Source organism: Betta splendens, chromosome 15 (genome assembly GCF_900634795.4).
Source record: "Betta splendens chromosome 15, fBetSpl5.4, whole genome shotgun sequence".
Classification (NCBI taxonomy): Eukaryota; Metazoa; Chordata; class Actinopteri; order Anabantiformes; family Osphronemidae; genus Betta; species Betta splendens.
The window spans coordinates 4,989,491-5,009,378 of NC_040895.2; the positions used below are offsets into that span (position 1 = coordinate 4,989,491).

At 39.8% G+C, this 19,888-nt stretch overlaps 2 protein-coding genes across 4 annotated transcripts; one reads left to right on the forward strand and one right to left on the reverse strand.

Moving 5' to 3' along the window:
- Window positions 1–710: 710 nt before the first annotated feature.
- Window positions 711–13,421, reverse strand: papolg (poly(A) polymerase gamma). Of its 3 annotated transcripts, XM_029127039.3 has the most exons (24): window positions 13,019–13,420; window positions 12,080–12,238; window positions 11,755–11,821; window positions 11,546–11,627; window positions 9,742–9,851; window positions 9,438–9,491; window positions 9,039–9,150; window positions 7,966–8,055; window positions 7,660–7,798; window positions 7,484–7,556; window positions 6,187–6,307; window positions 5,940–6,024; window positions 5,527–5,580; window positions 5,315–5,434; window positions 4,935–5,044; window positions 4,713–4,834; window positions 4,463–4,620; window positions 4,188–4,336; window positions 3,840–4,042; window positions 3,658–3,741; window positions 3,489–3,548; window positions 3,292–3,395; window positions 3,096–3,196; window positions 711–2,966 (listed from the first exon to the last, which is right to left on the reverse strand). In XM_029127039.3, exons 1-24 carry the CDS (start codon window positions 13,033–13,035, stop codon window positions 2,791–2,793), a joined length of 2,550 nt encoding a protein of 849 aa, XP_028982872.1. In that variant the 5' UTR covers window positions 13,036–13,420; the 3' UTR covers window positions 711–2,790. The 3 variants fall into 3 exon arrangements, with proteins under 3 accessions (XP_028982872.1, XP_028982873.1, XP_028982874.1); XM_029127040.3 differs by lacking the exons at window positions 711–2,966; window positions 3,096–3,196; window positions 3,292–3,395; ... (9 more) ...; window positions 5,940–6,024; window positions 6,187–6,307 and adding an exon at window positions 6,873–7,403 and having other exon boundaries at window positions 13,019–13,421; XM_029127041.3 differs by lacking the exons at window positions 711–2,966; window positions 3,096–3,196; window positions 3,292–3,395; ... (10 more) ...; window positions 6,187–6,307; window positions 7,484–7,556 and having other exon boundaries at window positions 7,656–7,798.
- Window positions 13,422–14,709: 1,288 nt separating this feature from the next.
- Window positions 14,710–19,426, forward strand: haao (3-hydroxyanthranilate 3,4-dioxygenase). The gene is made up of 10 exons (XM_029127256.2): window positions 14,710–14,905; window positions 15,121–15,199; window positions 16,330–16,413; window positions 16,510–16,616; window positions 16,701–16,790; window positions 16,889–16,932; window positions 17,037–17,182; window positions 18,723–18,791; window positions 18,895–18,977; window positions 19,131–19,426. The coding sequence occupies exons 1-10, from the start codon at window positions 14,820–14,822 to the stop codon at window positions 19,201–19,203; spliced, it is 861 nt and encodes a 286-aa protein (XP_028983089.1). The 5' UTR covers window positions 14,710–14,819; the 3' UTR covers window positions 19,204–19,426.
- The last annotated feature ends 462 nt before the right edge of the window (window positions 19,427–19,888 follow it).

Sequence of the window (19,888 nt, forward strand, 5' to 3'; positions counted from 1 at the left end):
GGTGTCATCACTATGCAGCTCCTTCAGTGACAGACTGATACATCCTAAGTGTCTGGAGGAATGACACCGTAGGCCGTTTCTACCTGCTGCTCTAAGACTTCACAATCTAAGCTGCTCCCAGGGAATCACTGATATTTGTAATTGTTACTACAAGTGTAACTAGCCTCACCTTATACTGTAGTCACCATCTAAATGTTTGGGCAATCTTTTATTCTGTGCAATATCCAGACATTATTATTATCCTGCTCTTGTTTAATAACTGTACTGCTGCTGCAATTTGGAAATTTCTCCATTGTGCGGCAAATAAAACACCATCTTATCTCTTATCTTTATTTTGCCATTGTTTAGGATTGGGTGGTTGTTAGGTGGATGGTGGTTAGGTCCACATTTGCCACAATGCAAGAGGAACGCTGCAAAGTGTTTTATTAGGCTTTATTTAAAGGCACAACAAAACCAGCTTCAATGAAATGCTGTACTCAAGGGTTTCTCACTTATCACTACATCCTCGTGTTGACAAAAGTTCAGTCTATACCTTTGGAACCACCACTAACATAATTACATTTGTTTATTAGCTGCTCTGAAGACTCTAGTCTTATTCCTCTTGTCAGTTGAAGACTGCCTAGAAATCTTTTCATTGCATAAATTTAACATACATACATACCTTGATTTTACCAACATTATCACTGAAACATTAATTGACACGAAACGAGGAGTCTTTAGGGGTTTAATGGGTGTACAGATTCGTTTAAAGGAAGTGATAAACACATACAAAAATACCCTTTCAGTACATTTTAGAAACAAACATCTAAATGACCTGTTTTGTTAAATGTTTTCAAAGAGCAAAACATGAGCTTGAAACAGAGTGGTGCAGATACTGTTCGAAAAGACCTACCTGCTATGAATGTTATAAAAAAAAAAAAAGAGTCACATGGTACAAATATGAAAATATAAATAAAGTGATAAGAAAACCCCAAATAATGAATAATATGCCTTTTGGAAAAAAAAAAAAAAACAACCAAAAAAAAAAAAAAACTGTACATTTTGTCATTGGGGAAACCGATGCTGGAAAAAAGAGCCTGTGTCCCAAATCTACCTCCTCCAATAAAGAGGGCACTTCTTTAGCATCACTTTACATTTTTGTTGTATACATATATTCCTCTGTGCTGGAATCAAACACAAATACGCCCAGCTTCAGACAATAAAGTTGGAGTTGGGGCCTCAAAGCAGGAAAAGGAAAAGACGTTGCCTCCTAACCCACCTCACCCCCACCTGTGGCCCCAGGAGATACCTTTTTAAGAACCTCCACAGGAGGCGCAGAGGGTTAAACACCCAAATGAAGGGAATTCTGTCTGTCTCCCAACACTGACACAACCATCTATGCATGCACGCTCTCACACACAATCAACCAGATATGCATGCACACGTGTGCACACAGACGCACACACACCAGCACAACTTGTCAAAAAGCTTTGAACCATTTTTTCCCCACACAGAACCTTTCATAGACATGAAACACAAAAAACAATCAGAGCTTTGCTTCACCAGGACTAAGCTTCTCTAGCAAACAGACCGTGATGGCATAGTGAGGGTGGGGTGGGGATAAGTTTTAGTTCTTTTAAGCCTTCCTGATGGACCAGAGGACAATTTTAGGAGTCGAACAATCCATCACCCACAGGCACGTACACAACTTATGTTAAAACCTTTTCTTGCAACTTCCCAGCATTCGTGTTGTCATGTCTATTACACTTACCTAAGTAGGATTTAAATGCACAGTTAACATCAGGTGACACTGCACCGTTACAAAGCTACACTGAAGAGAAGAACTGATGTTGCATTTTGATACGGTTCCTCCAAGGTTAAGTTCTCTCATTCCTGGTAATGAAAAGTGAGTGAAAAAGCTTCAAACCTGTTTAATCACATGCAAACACAAATGCATGTTTCCTGTTGTAGTGAAACTTCCCTGCTCCCGCTTGCACCTGAGAGGTCACCTACCTACACAAGTTCAATTCTAACCTGGTGTCCAGCTTTGGGTGGTCATTTCTGTTATACTGAAGCAAACCCACAAGAAACCCTCCTTGTAACTGTATCCAAACCAATACAGTGTATACAAAAATACCCTGGGCTGTAGACATTTTTTGGGACAAGCAGTACAGAAAAACAAACAATGCAGAAAAAAAAAACTAAACAAAACACGTTTTTTAAACTTTTTTTTCTTTTTAGATAAAACTACTATCGTCAAAAGACTTAACAGATATCTTTTGCTTTAAGACAAAAAGTTATTTACATCAACATTTACTGTACATATTTCTGTATAGGGTAGGAGGGAAAAAAAAGAAACCAAAAACTTTGCATACACCATAAGCATGTGCAGCAAGTGTCAAAGGTTCAGGGCTGTTTAAAACATTACCTGGGATAAGAGGGGGGAAATCAACAGAAGAACAGATCCTTTTCTGTCTGTACTGTGTACACTTTAAACACTCAGGGAGAAGACAAGTAAAAAACTGCTGCTTGAGCTCTCAGGTTAGAAACCTCCAGAGAGCTGTGTGAAATGCCCTCTGATATGAGAGAGTGGCCCAGGGCCCAGACAACATTGACCGAATCGCCTAGCCACTGGCAAACCTGTAATCTCTTGAGATTCAAGGAGACGTGTCCGTTCTGCTGCGTCACTCGAGAGACGGGGCCGGCCTGAACACGCTGCCCCGTCCCTTCGTGAAGTTATCTTCTCGGTGTTTGACTTAACTGTAAAGCCCCACCTGTGTGTCTGTATGAATCCAACCTGCCAGGCTGTGTTCAAGCTATATGGATTCTGGCTTTCTCAGTTTCTTTTAGCCTCTTGGCCTGCTCCTCCAGAGAGGGGGAGTGGGGTCTCTTGGAGCCTGCTCCATTTAGCGGGTCGGCTCCACGGCTCACTAATGTGGGGATGGAGCTCCCGATGGGGGGGGCCATGTGTTTAGATGCCACATGTTCTACACAGAGAGAAACTGATTAGACAACAGTGACCAATTGTCATCTGACAATTTAGTTTTTTTGCACACTGTGTGGCACTGTCAGTGGAAGAAATGCCAAACTAAAGAAAATAAATAAATCACACTCACTTGATCCAATGACTGGGATAGACATGCCCTTCTCTTCACAGGTAGGAGGTGCATCTGTGGTGAGGGTGCCTTCAAAAACTGGGGGCTTGGGAGGTGTGATGCTAAATTGAATTTAAACAAAGACATACATGTTAGAAATGCTATTGGACAACAAAGAGATCAAGGCTCCCAAGTATTGTTAAAAACTCAAACTCACTTGTGGCGGTTGAGGGCCAGTTTAATTGAATTTTTTACAACACGACATGTATTGCTGGCTGGAAGAGGCGAGGAGGCATCTGGCAGCTCCATGCTGGGAAGTCTCTGAGGTAAACACACAGCCACAGTTCTAAACACCACACACTGATTTAAAGTCACAATGCTAGGGTATTCAAAGGGCTTCAAAGAAGATCTTACCTGTGTTCTTGAGGTATCAATGGTTGGAATGGGCTTAGCCTTTGATCCAGAAAGAGGAGTCTAATGGTGGAAAGGCAGAATGTGAAAAATAAAATTTAGCTTCCTTTCTTTTTTCAACTCCACAAACTGAACATGTAAGGAGGAAGAAATATGGAAATATGAGACATACAATATCGGGTCCTTCCCCATGTGTAAAGCCGTCGGAGGATGGAGGATATGGCTCTTTAAACGTAGAGTCGTCATTAGATACCGCCTACAACAGCAAACAAAAACAAAAAAACGAGCCAATCACAATCTTAGCCAGCTTTTGATAACAGCATTCAGAAGATCTCCACAAGCACTCTTCTCTACCTCTGTGTCTTTGGGTCTCTTTGCCAGATCCTCTGGTGTAGGCGAGTGTGGTCTCTTGGTAGGAGCTCCGTTGACAGAGTCCTCCAGCCCGTTGGGCTCCTCCTTGGGGCTGCTGCTGGCGTTGGGCTTTAAGCTGCCACTGAGCACTGTGGTGACAGAGGTGCTGGATGGTGGGGAAGGAGGCCTTGCTTTAACCGGGGGCTCTGCAGAATGAAAGGCATTTAGTTGATGTTGGACTCTTCATGCAGTCACTGAATAATTAACTTTTATACCACCCTACTACAGAGAAGAAGATTACATTAATTTCCATGCTTAATTAACTGTTTGTCATTGTCACTAGGAACTCACTTGAACCAATGACGGGGATAGACATGCCCTGGTCTTTAGCAGCTGATGCTGCACTGGGTGCTGCACTGGGGGTCACGGTAGGCGCTGCACTGGGTGCTGCACTAGGTGCCGGGGAGCCTTCCACAAAAGGCTGTTTAGGGGGACTGACACTGGGAAAATAACATGCATAAAAAAAGCTATTGACCACATAGCTTTCAGCAGGGCTGTTATGAAGACTTACAGGTTATGGTATAAATATTGCAGAGAACAGAGAGATGATGGTCTAAGGTTCATACCTGTCATCTGTGTCTGATGCAGGTTTTGAGGGTTTGCTGGCCGGGGAACTCAAAGGAGTACCCGAGTCCGTGTCTCTAGAGGTGTCCAGGTGACTACTGTCCAGAGACATCCTCTTTGAGCTCCCTCCATTAGAGCTACGGTTCAACTCTGCTATGCTCTGAGAAGAAGAAAGACAATTGAACAAAAACAACACAATGGAAGAATGGTAACAAGTCAACACAGAATGATACAGAATCATAGATGCCTTACCCTCTTCTTTTTCTGCACCAATTCAGGAGGAAGATACTGGTGGAGCTGCTTCTTTTTTACATGTGTTGCCTCAATCTTCATTCCATCCTTCAGCATGTTGATGTTGTTGGCTTGTCTGTACACTGCAGGAAACAACATGTCATGTTAAGACAAAGTCACAACTCTTACTGAATAATCCTTGTGCTTACTGGCCATTTATTATACAGCGGGTACAAGTCCTACCAGTGTCTGTGAAGGACTGGATGTCGAATGTCAGGTCAATGTTCACACTTTCTGCATTCTCCACTTTCTTGAAGATGATCCCAATGAACCACATGGAAACAAAGTCATTCCTGTTTCAGAAACACGAAACATAAAAACAACAGTTGCAGACTACAGTATTTGAGCTTAGGTTAGGGTTACATGAACACAAATAATGCCTTCTCTTAGCTGCCATCATCCAACTCTTCTCATTTATCTAATATATATCTACACACAGATGACAGTTTGTTGAAATAATGGTGTTGTTAAAAAAAAAAAAAAAAAAAAGAAAAAAAAAGAAATCAACAGTACACTGGTCCTGAACTTTCCTAATTCTTTGTCATGTGGCAAACTGAACTCACTCGTTACGATTCTCTTTGGACCCTGGGAAAGACTGCGGGTTCACGTGAGCCAGGGTAATGTACTCATTTCTCTCCAGGTTTCCCACCAGAACACGGATCTTCGACTCCACCAGACCAATCCTGAATGGTAGCGGCATAACAAGTTATCTTCAAATCCTGACTGACTCCAAAAATGATTTGTTTAACTTAGGTCTATTCATTTTGATACTCACCATTCTAAGTGGTTTTCTTCCGTCGACGCACTGGCAGTTAGAACGATGTAATGCCTGTGGCACAAATCACAATGTAAATAACTATAACTCATCACATCAAGGGACAGTAACAGACTTGGTTGATACTTTTTAACCTGTGGGTTGAACTTTCATAAAGACTAAATTCTGTCCACATGTGGATGAGTCAAATCCTCCCAAATGCCATCATAAAATTTGGTCAGGGAAAAAAAAAAAAATCATCCAGTTTAAGCTTTGAAAACATAGTCTGTGGCCTGGCAGATCGGTTATGGTTGAAGAAAATATTTTTGATGCTTACTGCCTTTAAATAATGCCAAAAAGTGTGCAATTCACTTCATCTCCACCGCCCGCATATGCAGGGTATTTATCAAACCTTTAACTGATAATAAACATACTTGTATTTTTGGAAAAAGTTGGGTGGCTCGAAGAGTTTGGGCCATTCTGCTTTTCCCTGAAGAATCTCGTCTGTAACACTGAGACCTGTTCATGAAACACAGATGGACAAAGGCGTGTCACTTCAACAATAACACAAACTCAGAACTTAACTATGTTTTCAAGAACCTGTCAAGCAGATTGTTTATAGATTTTCTTTGGACAACCTAACTGTCTTGGTGCCATTTAACTGGTGAAAGTCCACATTACCGTATTTGAACTCCTCACTCATGATGGTACGCGTGGACGTGGACACATTGTACGTGGAGTTCTGCTGGGGGTAGGCGGGTGTGATGATGGGCATCAGGTGGTATCTGTCCGATGGGTTCACCTAAAAACAAGGCACAAGGCACCTCGGTTGGTTTTCTCTGCAGGAACAGAAGCCGTCACCTACACGAGCACACTCCACCCACTGTTTGTAAACGAGCAGGGAAGGCTTCACACCCACACAACGAAAAACACTGACACCAAACGCCTCACAACCCACACACAGCACATCCCAATCGATTTCACTATCTTCATGTTTCCCTTATTTGCATTTTTTCCTAAAGTGATGCAAGGAGTGAGGATTTTTTTTTAATTAGATGTGTTTGTCAAAGTACATGAAGGCTGTCCAGTTCTGCTGTAAACAGTGTGACAGTAATCCAGTAAAACGTGAACCATTTTGCATGCAGTCATTTTTCCTTATATCGTCATCATGCAATATTTGTTTCTGCCTTTAACTGTTCACATATAAATGTATACTCCAACTCATACTACTATGCATCATAGTAAGCAGGAATAATTGATTATATATAAACAATCAATTATATTCAAATATTGTATATAACGTTTGACTTTTAATCATACTTTTCACCAGTTGCACTAACTGTGACTGAACTCAAACGACACAAATGAACAGATAAAATGTATTTATTGCTGAAAATCACTACAACCATGACAACAGTTACAACGACTAGAATGTTTTCAATAATGCAAACCATCTAGTTAGGGAGAGGAAACTATAAAATGGAAAAAAAATCCTAACAAGAAATTATCAGGCTTTTAATTTTGAATGGGTTTTGGGTAAATCATGACAAAGAAGTGTGTAAACATTTACTGCCCTGCACACAGTTTGGTTATGGTTTCTCTCAGCACACAGAATTTGGTTGCAGTTTTTAAATATGGTTCAAATAAATAAGACAAACCCTGAGGTACTATTTTACCACCAACTTATTTTCAGTAACTTTGTGTCTGAAAGATGTCCAGGAGGGAAGTGTTTCTTGCTTCAAGCTACCCAGAGAAACCTTAAGAGAGCTGGAACTTGTGATGAGGGCCCCGATCATTATAACAGTCACATAAGATGAATGACGTGACATAAATAAGTGGTTTAAAAAAAAAACAACAACAAAAAACTACAAAATAGGGGCATTATTCCTGCCCAGTGTCTGTAAAGCAGATTTAATTGAATTTGAAGGCTTATTAAATTACAAACACATGCAAGCAAAAACACAGCAGCTATACTCACTCTGGGGTCCCACACGGGTAAATTCAGATTACTGTCCTCTGGTTGTTTCAATAGCACAGGATTTGGCCACTCCCTGCAGAGAGGAAATTAAACACTTATTAAATAAATACAAGACTGTCCATTGCTGCAAAACTGTTGAAATACTGCCACCAAGTGGAAATTGATATTAGTCTCACCATTTAGAGAAAACTAAGAAGAACTTGTGGACAAGTGTGGCAGCAACAGCATTGGGGTAAAGTTGGCAGGTGCGGGCCACCAGCATCGCCCACGAGACTCCACCTAGAAATCCCAGCATGTTGGAGTAGATGCCACGACCTGCAGACAACGCACGGTAGTGACGTGTTAAAAATAGTACTGTATCCCACTTAACTATGTATGGACACTGAACTGGGTGGATTAGTTCTGCAACTGACATATTTGATGATCTAACAGAATGCGACTCGTGGACACAACATGCTAACAAATAAATAAAACAAACTTACGCTTTGCCCATAGTTTAATGGCTCTCAACGTCAGTCTGAAGTTTTCTTTGTTTGGCACCAGGTACAAAATTTCATCAGTGACTCGACAGCCTGCATTTAAGACAGAGAAGGATTTTCATCAGACATCATTAGACAACCATGCCACACAGTTTGTGTCAAAATTAAAAAAATAAAATAAAATGAATAAAAAAAAAAAAAAAGGACTTGACTGGACTACTTTTTACCAGATTAAAACCATCCCTACCACAAAGAATGTTTGTGACTACATTGTGCTAGGGCAGAGGAACATAATACCTCAAGAAAGACTGATTACAAATCTATAGAAACCCATTTACCACTGATCATGATAGGGCGTTAAGGCAGCAGTGTGACACTAAGTTGCTGATTGAATAAACACACCTGGTCAAGGTAATGAGCAAAGAGAGACACTCTTGCCTTAAAAAAACAAAAAACAAAAAACAAAAAAAAAAACAGTCTAGACAATGCTGCAGTAGTTATAAGACAAGCATAAACCTTCAATGGGTTCAAAAACAGCCACAGCTAAGAATTAAACCCCTAACCTCACCGGCAGACAGTGCTGAGACAGCAGCCCCCCTAATAGAGCTTGAGCAGACACTTGCACATTAAACCAAGCTAAAGGTCCTTTGAATGGAAGTAGGGTTTACAACTAAACCAATAACTTTTGCTGTACCTGTTTAAAAGGTTGGCCCTTTATTTCCTCACACCTTTTTACTCTAACCTTGCACTTAAAATACCAGCAAGAAAAAAAACCCCACTGGAATCACCTTGAGTCTAACTACACATTTCATGTGTGTGTGTGTACCTAGCATTTACACCAAAGTGGGGACAAAAGACCTTGTTTTTCTACCAAAGTGGAGACATTTAATATAAAGTGGGGACATTTGGCTGGCCACCACAACCGGACAAATGAAGGCCTGTTTGAGGGTCAAAAAAGGGATTTAACGGCTAAGGTTAGAATTGCGTTTAAGGCTAGAGAATGCATTGTCAAAGGTGAGTCCCCACCAAGATAAAACTGTGTGTGTGTGTGTGTGTGTGTGTGTGTGAGTGTGTACCATTAAGGCTACGGATACACCGAATGTCCAAGTTTCTCAGGATAGAATCTCCCCTTAGGTCCAGGTTGTCTGGGATGGACTGTAAGGCCAGTCTAGCAAAAAGCAGATCAATCTGGAGAAAAGAATATAGATTAAAAAAAAAAAAAAAAAAAAAAACAACAAACATAAAATGTATCTAATTTTTAAAATCACAAAAAGCGCCTTTTCTTTTGAATCAGACACCTAAAAATATACTACAGAAGTACCATTTAAATATTCAAATACTACATAATGTATTAAATCCACCATTGGTGCCTACATAGAAAGAACACATCTGTAGTTACTTTAATTTGGATTTAAACTGATTGTCATTGTGTTTTGTCAAATTTCTTATCCAGGCAGCGCAAATGGTTTGCTTACCTCTATTCCATCAAATTTGAATTTTATCACCGGTACAAAGGCGTCCTCAACAGCCTTGGAGCAAAAGGAAAAGAATAAATCAAAAACACCAATCTGGGATGTGATGTGTCATGTGGCTGATTACCATTATGAATACAATTATCAATTGAGGTACAGATTGCAATCATGCAGAGTATAAAAATATAACAGCAAACAATGTTTTATGGTCTGATGCATTGCGCAAATATATTCTTTAGGTATACAAGTATACATGTTTTGTTATATTATGTTCTATTAAGGACATGTCAAACAACAAAAGACTTACCCTCAAATCTTTGATCTCTTCGTGCTGTTTCAATTTCTCAAAGAATGACTGGAAAAAGTCACTTCTCTCTACGTGGCGCGGGGCCACACATAAGGCATCAATATCCGCTCCTGTAACAAACAGGCACTTTGATCAGTGCAATCTTGTGGTGCTCAACAGGCTAAAATGTTGATAAGAACTCTAGACAAAGTGGCTACAGTCAAGGTCAAAGACTGTAATAAAACATGGGCAAACATTGAACAAGGGCTCAATCAGAGCTGATGTTAAGCTGAAAAAGATTTATTCACTCTATCCAAATAATGATTTGGGCCACCACTCAGGACAGTCTCAGGATATACATGTAAGGCATTTAACACCATAGCGCAAAACCAAAAACTGTCAATGTCAAATCAAACACCTGGGTAAGTTTCCCAGGAGGAGCACTAAAAGGCCAACAGATTGAGGGCGAGGCTAATTTGGAATATGAACTTGAAAAGGAACATTACCCCAATTTTTTATATTTACATTGTGCAAGTTGTAAAAATAATAACAGGGACAGAAAATAATTCTTTCCGTTGCTTAAAATAATTTAAATTTCACAATTTAAAAAGTAATTACTGAACTGCCACTAAAGCGCGTTTCATTTAACATTCTCTAAAATTATTTGTTATTTTTTATTAAACTAAAAACAGGAACAAAATAAAAGAAAAAGACGATGAACTCCTATAGTTAAACTGTTCCATTGGTCTAGCTTTTAACAACTACTACTACCTGCTAGAAGGATAGGTTCATCAATGAGACATGTTTACCAGCAGTCACTCTTAATCTGCTGCACCATGAAATACGGATACAACTGTATCTGAAATCATTTCCATTGTGTGTGTTTGTTGATTGTTATAGTTCTGCTCTTTTCAGGTGTATGGGGATTAACGGTGAACCACCCCTGGAAGGCTGAAGGACACATGGTTTACTACTCCCATTCACACACCTCTAAGATAATTTAAGTCAGAGTAGTGGAAATCACTACACCAAAACACCAGTCTGGTGTTTGCAGCTATTGGCTGTTCTAAAGCAGCTCTGATCTGAGAAAATCTGACCAATAATTGTACCTACTGCTTGCAAAATTTACCAAAGAGTTGTCTTATTTTAATTAAGAGTAAAAGCAAAACTAAGTCAATAAAAAAAGCTTCTGTCTGTATGTGACCTCACTCCTATAGTCATTTGTAATAGAATATATTCTGTTGAAGTACAATTGGCTCCTTCTTGTCTCACTTGACCTTTAAGCTTATACTCCGGACCACATTCACATATACCTCCAGCCCACTGTCAGCCAGTGTTTATGCAGTCATCAGAGCTTAAACCTAGTCTTTTGAAAACACTAGAGCAGATAAATATGACAATGGCCACATTATGTTTACTAGGGTTGGCGCAAACTGAGCTTTCCAAAACAATGATGCATACCTGCTTTGGCAGAATGGCGTGCTGCCACCAACTCTGTCATGTCAGGCCAATACAGACAAATCATATAGTACACAATGTAATCTTTATTGTCAGGAGACTTGCATAAGATCCCAACTTGATTGACTGCAAGTCTCAACAGAGACAAGAGTCCTGCGTGGACTCTGTCAAATCTGCACACCCAATTAATCCACTATCTTTAATGTACAAGTAAGCTAGAAGTTTTAAATAATTTAGTTTGTTCTTGGACTGCAAAAATTAGTGCCATCAGTGCATCAAGGTCAATGTATCAAGTATAGATTTTGTGTGTTGTATATAACTCAAGATTGTCTTGTTTTTCTTGCTTGTTTCACAAAACTTTACATACCTTTTGTATGAACGCCAAGACGGTAAGACCCAAATGTAAATATCTTGCCGCCAACACAGCTAATAGCTGATGGTGGAAGGTTCTGTGTTGAAGAAAAGCATAGAGGACAATGTTAGTGATGATTTTTCCCTCTCAGGGCACAAGAGGCTTAGAACTGCTTCATGTAACGAATCTCCCTTTATATCTTAACGTTTATAAGAGCAACATACCTTTAGTTCACTGATCTCTGCAATCCATTCTTTAACAAAGTTATTTAATTTCCCAAGAACTGCAAGTCTGTAAGGAGAAACAAAATAATCACACTGTGACACTAAAAGTAAGTTTCAAATACATATTGAGCAAGCAATGTACCATTTACAACAAATGCTGACCTAGATGTATCTATACCAAGTAATGACAATAAAACTACAGAGAAGCCTGGGCTTTACATTCCAGGTGATCACGTGTGTGAAAAAAACTCTATAGCTGTAATGAGAGACATATAATCAAAGATGACAACTGTTAGTCAAACAAAATTATTTTGAGATTCCTTACCTATGGTTCAATTCGTCTTCATCTTCAAAGACCCCAAAAGGTTTCATAGCATCACATAGTTTGTCGGTGTACTGGTGGTCTATTTCTCGGGGTGGTGCAAGGCTGATGGCTGAAGTGATGCCATAGTGTTTCTGAGGCTGCTGCCCACTAGGCATAGTGCTGCGAGGGAACACAGACATTAGAAACTAGTTAGTCGCAATACACGAATCCACTGTTCGGGCACAAGCTCACAAACGCTATTATGTAGTAAGGCTCCTGGATCCACAGACAAGTTCTCAAATGTTGAAAAAGGTGATAAAAAGCGACCAGTAGCCAAGTTTAGTCTACGGCATTCATTGTCCCACAGAACTCCGATGTGCACATTGATGCTGTCTGGATGTTTCTGTTCTTATAACACGAGCGCGAACACATGTGTAAACACTTAGCCACATGCTGCTAGAGGTGATTCACTTACGGCACTCAAGGAAAATGCACACTTGTGACTTTATATTTCCATTAAACTAAATTGGAAAAACAATGTTACCAAGTTTGTAATAAAGGCGCTGAGTTTTTTCCTCGAGTGGCTGAAAGCGAGGGTTAGCCGACATGCTACAAACAGGTTCCAAGCGCTAGGTAATGCTAACAGATTGGCTTGCTTTAGCAAGTTAGCAAACGTTAGCGAGCCGCTACGGAAGAATGTTTGCCCAATGGTATACTTTCAAACGAAAACCTTCCAAGAGTCGACATGCTCTCAAATAACGGCGAGCGGCAAACGTTCACTTAAAGAAAACTTACGACCGTCAACCACAAACAAACAAGCTAGCTAACAACGGTGGCTCCAGGCCTTGTTTGGTTGTTGTGACAGTTGGCTAACGATAGCTTTTAGCCTATTCTTTAAGACACTGTTTCACGCGAGAAATGACGCTTATGAGTGAACATTTTGCCACATGCACGACTTACCTTGACATTTCTTTCATGACACCTTATGAAGCTTGCGCTGATTTTCGACTATAAACTCGTAAAAAACTAAAAAACTCAGTAAGTGGAAATGATTACAGCTTCGACCTGATTACAACAATGGTCACTTTCCAGTGAACAGTTCAAACCTTCCCACTGAACCGGAATCACTTCTTCAAGAAAACGCTTGACTTCGTAATCCCGAGGCAGCAATCATACCAAATTCGTTTACAAAACGCAATGTATTTCGGATAGCGCCGGTGCGCGCGTAAACTCGATGCTACAGCTATCTTTTGCAAATACAAAAAACAACAAGTGTAAAGGTATTTATGGGAAACAACGGCCGCGCGCCGCACGCCGAGCACCTCCAGTCAGGAAGCCCCTCCCCGCCGAGAGGCCGAAAGTCACGTGACCCAGCCCAGGCCCAGCGTTTTCCAGCGCTTAGCGGCAACATGTCGCCCGCAACAGCCCCGAGGGTGGGCGCAAAGGAGTCGTTGCAACACCCACGCCTACTGCTTTTGTTTTGCATGTAAGGTACCGTTAGTGTAAGCAAATGCAAATAACACAAAAAAGTTCTTCGTACTCTCCTATATTCATTACCCACCAATGTTCAGTTTGTTACCGGAGGCTATTTAAATAAATGTAATTAATCGCACAAATGTCAGCGATCTTTTTTGTATTTGAAAAGATTTCTAATAAGTAGAATAGGTTTAATTAGGTTGTAATGTAAAATGGTAACGCTGGGATTTGAATTTGTCTGTGTCTGTATTTTGTTCTAATGTTTCATTTAAATGCATTACTATTCTGACATTATTCTGACTATTCTCAACCAATAAATACAACCAATAAGGTTTTCAGTGTTTTGCATTTTGGGACAGTGATTTTACTCAGAACTGCACATTTTTACTGACTAAACGTTTTCATAATATGTAAGGGTAAAACAAAACAACGGAAACTATATGCCAACTGTATCTAGACAAGAGGGATGGGAATGAAGGAAGGTTGCATCCAGCCTTCTCTTAATAACAGACTTAAGGATGCACCACAACTTGTTGCCATCAAAGAGTTCTAAAGGTCAATATTGTGACACTCACACTGATTACTGACCACTGGGATGTTCGCCTAGGCTTACAATGGTCAAACATGCTCCAGGGAAGCTGGGCCCTGGGCCAGCTCTGGTTAACTTTTCTACACTGATTCTGCTGACTGAAGAATTGGTGATTGAGTTGAGACTACTGTAACTAAAGCATAACAAAAGCTGCTGCTTAGACCAATACTGACATTGGCGGCGCCCAGTCAGTCCAGATCACTTGTACAATTATTTTGCATGTATTTTTTAAACATGAACCCGTTTGATGCAGACGGTGCAAAATGAAAATACATAGAAAAGTCAAAGTGTTGTGTTTGATGTGTCCACCAGGGAGCACCTCCTCACTAGAAAATGATGCAGATGGAATTTTAGGAACTAACTAAATGCCTGTTTATGTGGACTAGACTATTACTGTATTAGTAGTATAACTACCATTAAAAATGTAACTATAAATATAGATAAAACTATATTATTATTTACTTTATTTACCAGTCTAATCAGTGGAGCCAGACACTGTGCTACATAACTAATCATTACACTGAGAGTAACCTTTAACCTGTTTTAGGAACTGGAGCTCCTCCCCAGCTGCACACACACACTCCTGCAGTTTGAACTTTCGGTGTCATTGTTCAACCTAGTGTGTGCGACAGATCTGTCAGAGGCTCGACATTGCAGAATAAAACGCAATCAAAACTAAAACTAAAACTAAAAAAAATGAGTAACAGTCTTCTTGTTCATGTGGAGAAGTGGATCGCAGAGAACCAGAATGCTTTTCTGCCACCCGTGTGCAACAAGCTGATGTGAGTGCTGCATTTGATAATAGTCATATTGGTCAATGTGTAAAAGTTCCAGGGGATTCTTCCTTATAAACAGATTATAATTTGACAACTCAGAATGAAACTATCTTTGCTTAAAAGTGCACAGCTTTTGTGCGGAGATTGTGCAACTAGATATTCCACCGACCATTTGAGGAGTTGAAGTGAATGACTGTAAATACTTGTCTTTGAGTTCTCAGGCACTTTTCCCAGCTGAATATCATGTTTGTTGGTGGTCCAAATACAAGGAAGGATTATCATATAGAGGAAGGGGAGGAGGTAAGAGACAAAGATTCTCATGGTTTAAAGCCCAGTGAAGACTGTTGTAGTTAAACATTATTAAAGCATGGATTAGTTTTTCAATCTTTTACATTTTTCTCAGACCATAAAAAACAAGGTAAAATATTAAATTGTTTACTTCACTATATTCAAATATATTTTAATCAAACTATAAGCTAACAATTTCTTCCACCACAAGTTTAATTACAAGGAAATCTAATCAGAATTAAATACCTCCAGCCACTGATCAGGAGGAACAATGCTGCAGTGCCACATTTTTTCCTTGACTCTCACTTACTGACAGTATTTACAGGCATTTTAGTTTCATTGTTTTAAGTTGTTTTTCATTGTTCAGGTAATTCAAAACTATCACATATTAATAAAGCTATAATCCAGTAAAGTCCGTTCATGTTAAAAACACCCTGAAAGCCCAACTATGCTGCATTTCAGGATAAAGTACAATGAACCCACGCGGTCCCCACTGTAGCGATGTTAGGAGGAAGTATCACGTGACATGAAGTCACGATTGTGAGTCACGCACTAAACTAAGACTGTAGAATTGCAGTTTAGATAATAAATCGCTAAAATGAAACCACAGTAATGCGGATGACTTGTAGATGTCGCTGTTGAGCAGCTATTTCATAGCTCAACAGTTTTTATACACTGAGGTCAGTCTATAAGGTTTTTCATTAATTTAAAGACACCATTAGAAGCAGAAAAGTTTTTTTTTTGCATTATATAATGTTGTTAGTACTGCAAAGTGGATTTTGAAGTTGACAGTGTCAAAGTAATTTTGGTAAGATACAGCATGTTGTGTAAAAAACAGGCAATAAGCTTTACGCCGTCACTGTAAATATTTAATTATCACATAAAACATACATTTTCCTAGTAAATGCGATGTATAGTATTTTTTTAAATGAATACTGGACAATTCCTATATAAAAGAAGACAAATAAATTAGTAAATCAGTAAATTAATCATGCACATCACACGTACGTTGTGGTTCATCTACCAGGGTTTTCTATCCCAGCTCAGTTAGAAATTTGGCTGTGACACGACAGTAGCCGTAGCCTGAAGCCCCCATTAATTCAACATTGTTCATCTTTGTGTTCCACCCTCTCCTTAAACAGTTGTTCTACCAGCTGAAGGGAGACATGTGCCTGAAGGTGATTGAGAACGGCAAACACAAGGATGTGCACATTAGGGAGGGAGAGGTGAGCTTCAACTTCACCTAGCATGTTGCTTCTTTGCTCATAATCAAGTTGTAACAGCTGCGATTAGCACGTCTGTTTTTTGTTCTGCGTTTGTAGATGTTCCTGCTTCCTGCTCGAATCCCACACTCCCCCCAGAGAGACGCCAACACTGTGGGACTGGTGATCGAGAGGAGACGACTGCTGACTGAGACCGACTGCCTGAGGTTAACTACACCAGCCCCTCTCTTCTGTTCTTTGCAGCCGTTTTAATTGATTCAAAGCAGCATTTAAACAAGCCTGTGTCTCAGGTACTATGTGGACAACACCACTGATACCCTGTTTGAGAAATGGTTCTACTGTCACGATCTGGGAACACAACTGGTGCCAGTGATAAAAGAGTACGTCCACTTCAGTCCACTGCTGTTATAGTACCTACAAACTGACCTTTAGATTGGGTTATTGTTTCAATACCAAAGTATTGATTTTATATCTGCAGGTTCATGGCATCAAAGCAGAATAAAACAGGAAAGCCTGATCCAAGTGAGCTGTTTTGAAATGTCTTATGATTCCTGCTGAAATTGGGATTTAATAATCCCTGTATATTTTGTTCTGAACGTGCTTGGTTGTTGTCGTTGGATGACCAGATGAAGTCTTCCGAGAGACTCCCTTCCAGCTGAATACTATGAACGTGATGGCGCCTTTCTCCTTCAAAGGCTGGCTGGACAAACAGAGGCCAACGCTGGCCAGTGGCAGAAGCGTCGACATGTTCGGAGCTCAGTTTGAAACGGAGGTACAACGAATACGGGATTCTAAAAATGTTTCAGTGGCAAGACAAGGCAATTGAGGTGGATCAGCCTTATTTTAAGCTCTATTCATATATGTGTCAGATTTACAAAGACCTTTATTGTGTCTTTGAGCACCTACACACACTTTCCAGGAAACAGGGGCAGTATCACTCTTACTACCTCTTAGTAACATACGTTGTCAGGACGTCACTTTGGATTCTCAGTTATTCAGGTGATGTGTGGAAATTGAATCAAGACTGCCCAGGAAAAACGTAATCCTGATGCCATGACTTAACTTCCAGTGTAATTCCAGTGAAAATCTGTTTCCTTGGCAGAAAAACCGACGCTGGTTTCCTATTTCTATTCAGTTTTTTCACCTGATGGGTATAAAGTTTCTCATACAAGATAAAGACAACAGGCTCTTTAACAGGTGTTCTGTTTATTCTAGCTTGTGTCTATATTTATATTTATATTCATAAAGGTTTACTGTATTGTCCTTTGATACCAAGTCTACTGTGTTTGGTCGCTTGTTCGTTCCAGTTCCTTGTTTTCCCATTCTCCACGCGTGTTTCTCCATGGTTTGTATCTTAGCCAGTTTCTTTCTAGTCAGTCAGTATTGTTTCTATTGAAGCGAGTTTATTAGCTCCAGCATTCATTATGTTCTTACACCATTTAGTTTTTTCCTGCATTGCAGTTATTCTCAATTTTAGTAACTGCCTAGTTGTGATTTAATTTTAATATTTATAAATGATAGTAGTTTGTTGTCTTGTCTCCAGCCTTGCTCTGATTTTTAATACTTAGACCAAATAATTAAATGCAGAAAAGGTGGATGTGAATGCCATTCAGTCAGCCAGGTCCATTGTTAGCCTTGAGTGTCAGTTGGTTCCACTCGATCGGTACTTTGATCCCACTAAAGGCACCTTTTCATGTCACTCGAGTTGGAGCTTGAGTCTGGTGCTTTGCCACAGAGTGAGGACAGAGCACTGATCGCTGCTTTGTGTTTGATACATTTGCAGAGTCAATCATGTTAAAATCATAATCATGTTAATCTTTAATCCTTCCTTAAGGGCTGTTTTGTTAAAACCCCCTTCTCTTATGTAGGGTGTAAAGTATTACTGACACAGATTTAAGTTTTTTCTTTCCTTGCTACTCTTAATGTCTTACATCTTTTTAATTTTATTTCAATAGCATTTAAACTGTGTACTCCAGTTTTCCATAGACCAGGCTGTACTCATCTGTCTTAACATATGAAGTCAATAGCAGAGCCTATAATCATACTGGTAATTAATATATTTGATACAAATCCAGTGGTGGTCGTTGCCCAAACAAGATTATATGGAATTATAAAGGTTTTAAAGACTCATAACAACAGCGCTTTCAGACATGATTACACACTTTCTTCCTGAATGCAGTCTTAAACCTAATGTATTTGTCAAAGTGAAACAGACCAGAGACGTCTTCCTGCTTGGGGAAATCCCCTCTGATTTCCCTGCGCTGCGTTTTTAAAAGAGATTTAAAAAAGCCATTACTCTCATGCCTTGTCAGGCGATGGTGTTTGGTTCTGGACTGACAGAGACAGCGGTGCGTCAAAGCGATGTCTGGATTTGGCAACTGGTATGTTCCCTAAGTGTTTGTTTTGATACTTGGTACATTCCAGAGATCTGGAAGCACCTTTTGTACGTTTTCCTTCTCATCTTTTTTTCTCACCATTTATCAGGAGGGATTATCAAAAGTCACTGTGAACGAGAAGGAGTTCACATTGTCTGCAGGGGACAGTTTACTCATTCCTGAACACAGCAAGTGAGTCATTTTTGGCAATCAGTGACATTTCCATCCAGAAAGGACACACCTAATTAAGAGGAAATTGGAAAGTGAGATTATTGAAAGTGACTTGAGATGTTGTTTTCAATATGTCACAAATTCTGAGCAGTAAAACTGCTTTGTCTTTTTTAGGTACCGATGGCAGAGAGAAGAGGGGGCCATTGCCCTGTTTGTGGTTCAGAACCCTGAGCGGAAGAGATCCTGAACGTGACCTGTTATTCAAACATAGTTCTGTACCCACACTACACCTTGATCTGTCAGTGTTCAGTCTTATCACATACAGTATATATCTGGAAATCATATATGTTAGAAGCTTCTGTTATGTGTAAAAAATTAACTCAGGCCCATTTCAGTATTAACGTGCTCAAGAATCTGTGGATAATTGTAAAGTGCACTTTGATATAGTAAGATAAAGGAATTACATCAAATGTACTTCTGTATTGCATTTAAATAGAAACAATCACTAGGTTTTAGGCATGATCGTGGGACCGTAGAGAGAAGAATGACCACTAATTTGTATAATTCTGTAACACCGTCGTCCCAGACCCAGTCCAGTCATGCTAGTTAAATTTATGAGCCTAGAACATCACCTGTTATTAATCATCCTCCTATGATTGTATTTAATCGTCACTGTATAATTTTGTAGAACGTGTAGACGTTCACTGGTGATGCAGTTGGATTTCGCTGTATATGTTACATGCAGCAGTTCTCTTTAAGGGGAAAGCTGAGCAGCTCTAATGTTACAGTGGTGAACATAAAGTATGTAAGGATTGGCTGGACACAGACGGACCTTGGCAAAGGAACTAAAATTATGTGTACATTTGGTCCTTAAACAGTTCCAATTTGTAGTGAACCACTTAAGGTTTGAGGCAGAAGTGGAACATTTTGAG

Bases quoted from the DNA above. Each gene is read 5' to 3' on its own strand.
- papolg (XM_029127039.3), bottom strand. The intron at 11,822-12,079 runs GTAAGGAATCTC...TTCTCCTTACAG, and splicing joins GAAGACGAATTGAACCATAG to ACTTGCAGTTCTTGGGAAAT. The intron at 4,835-4,934 runs GTAGGACTTGTA...TGTTTCCTGCAG, and splicing joins CCAGTCCTTCACAGACACTG to TGTACAGACAAGCCAACAAC.
- haao (XM_029127256.2), top strand. From the start codon at position 14,820: ATGAGTAACAGTCTTCTTGTTCATGTGGAGAAGTGGATCGCAGAGAAC. The intron at 16,617-16,700 runs GTTAACTACACC...CCTGTGTCTCAG, and splicing joins ACTGAGACCGACTGCCTGAG to GTACTATGTGGACAACACCA. The intron at 16,791-16,888 runs GTACGTCCACTT...TTATATCTGCAG, and splicing joins CTGGTGCCAGTGATAAAAGA to GTTCATGGCATCAAAGCAGA.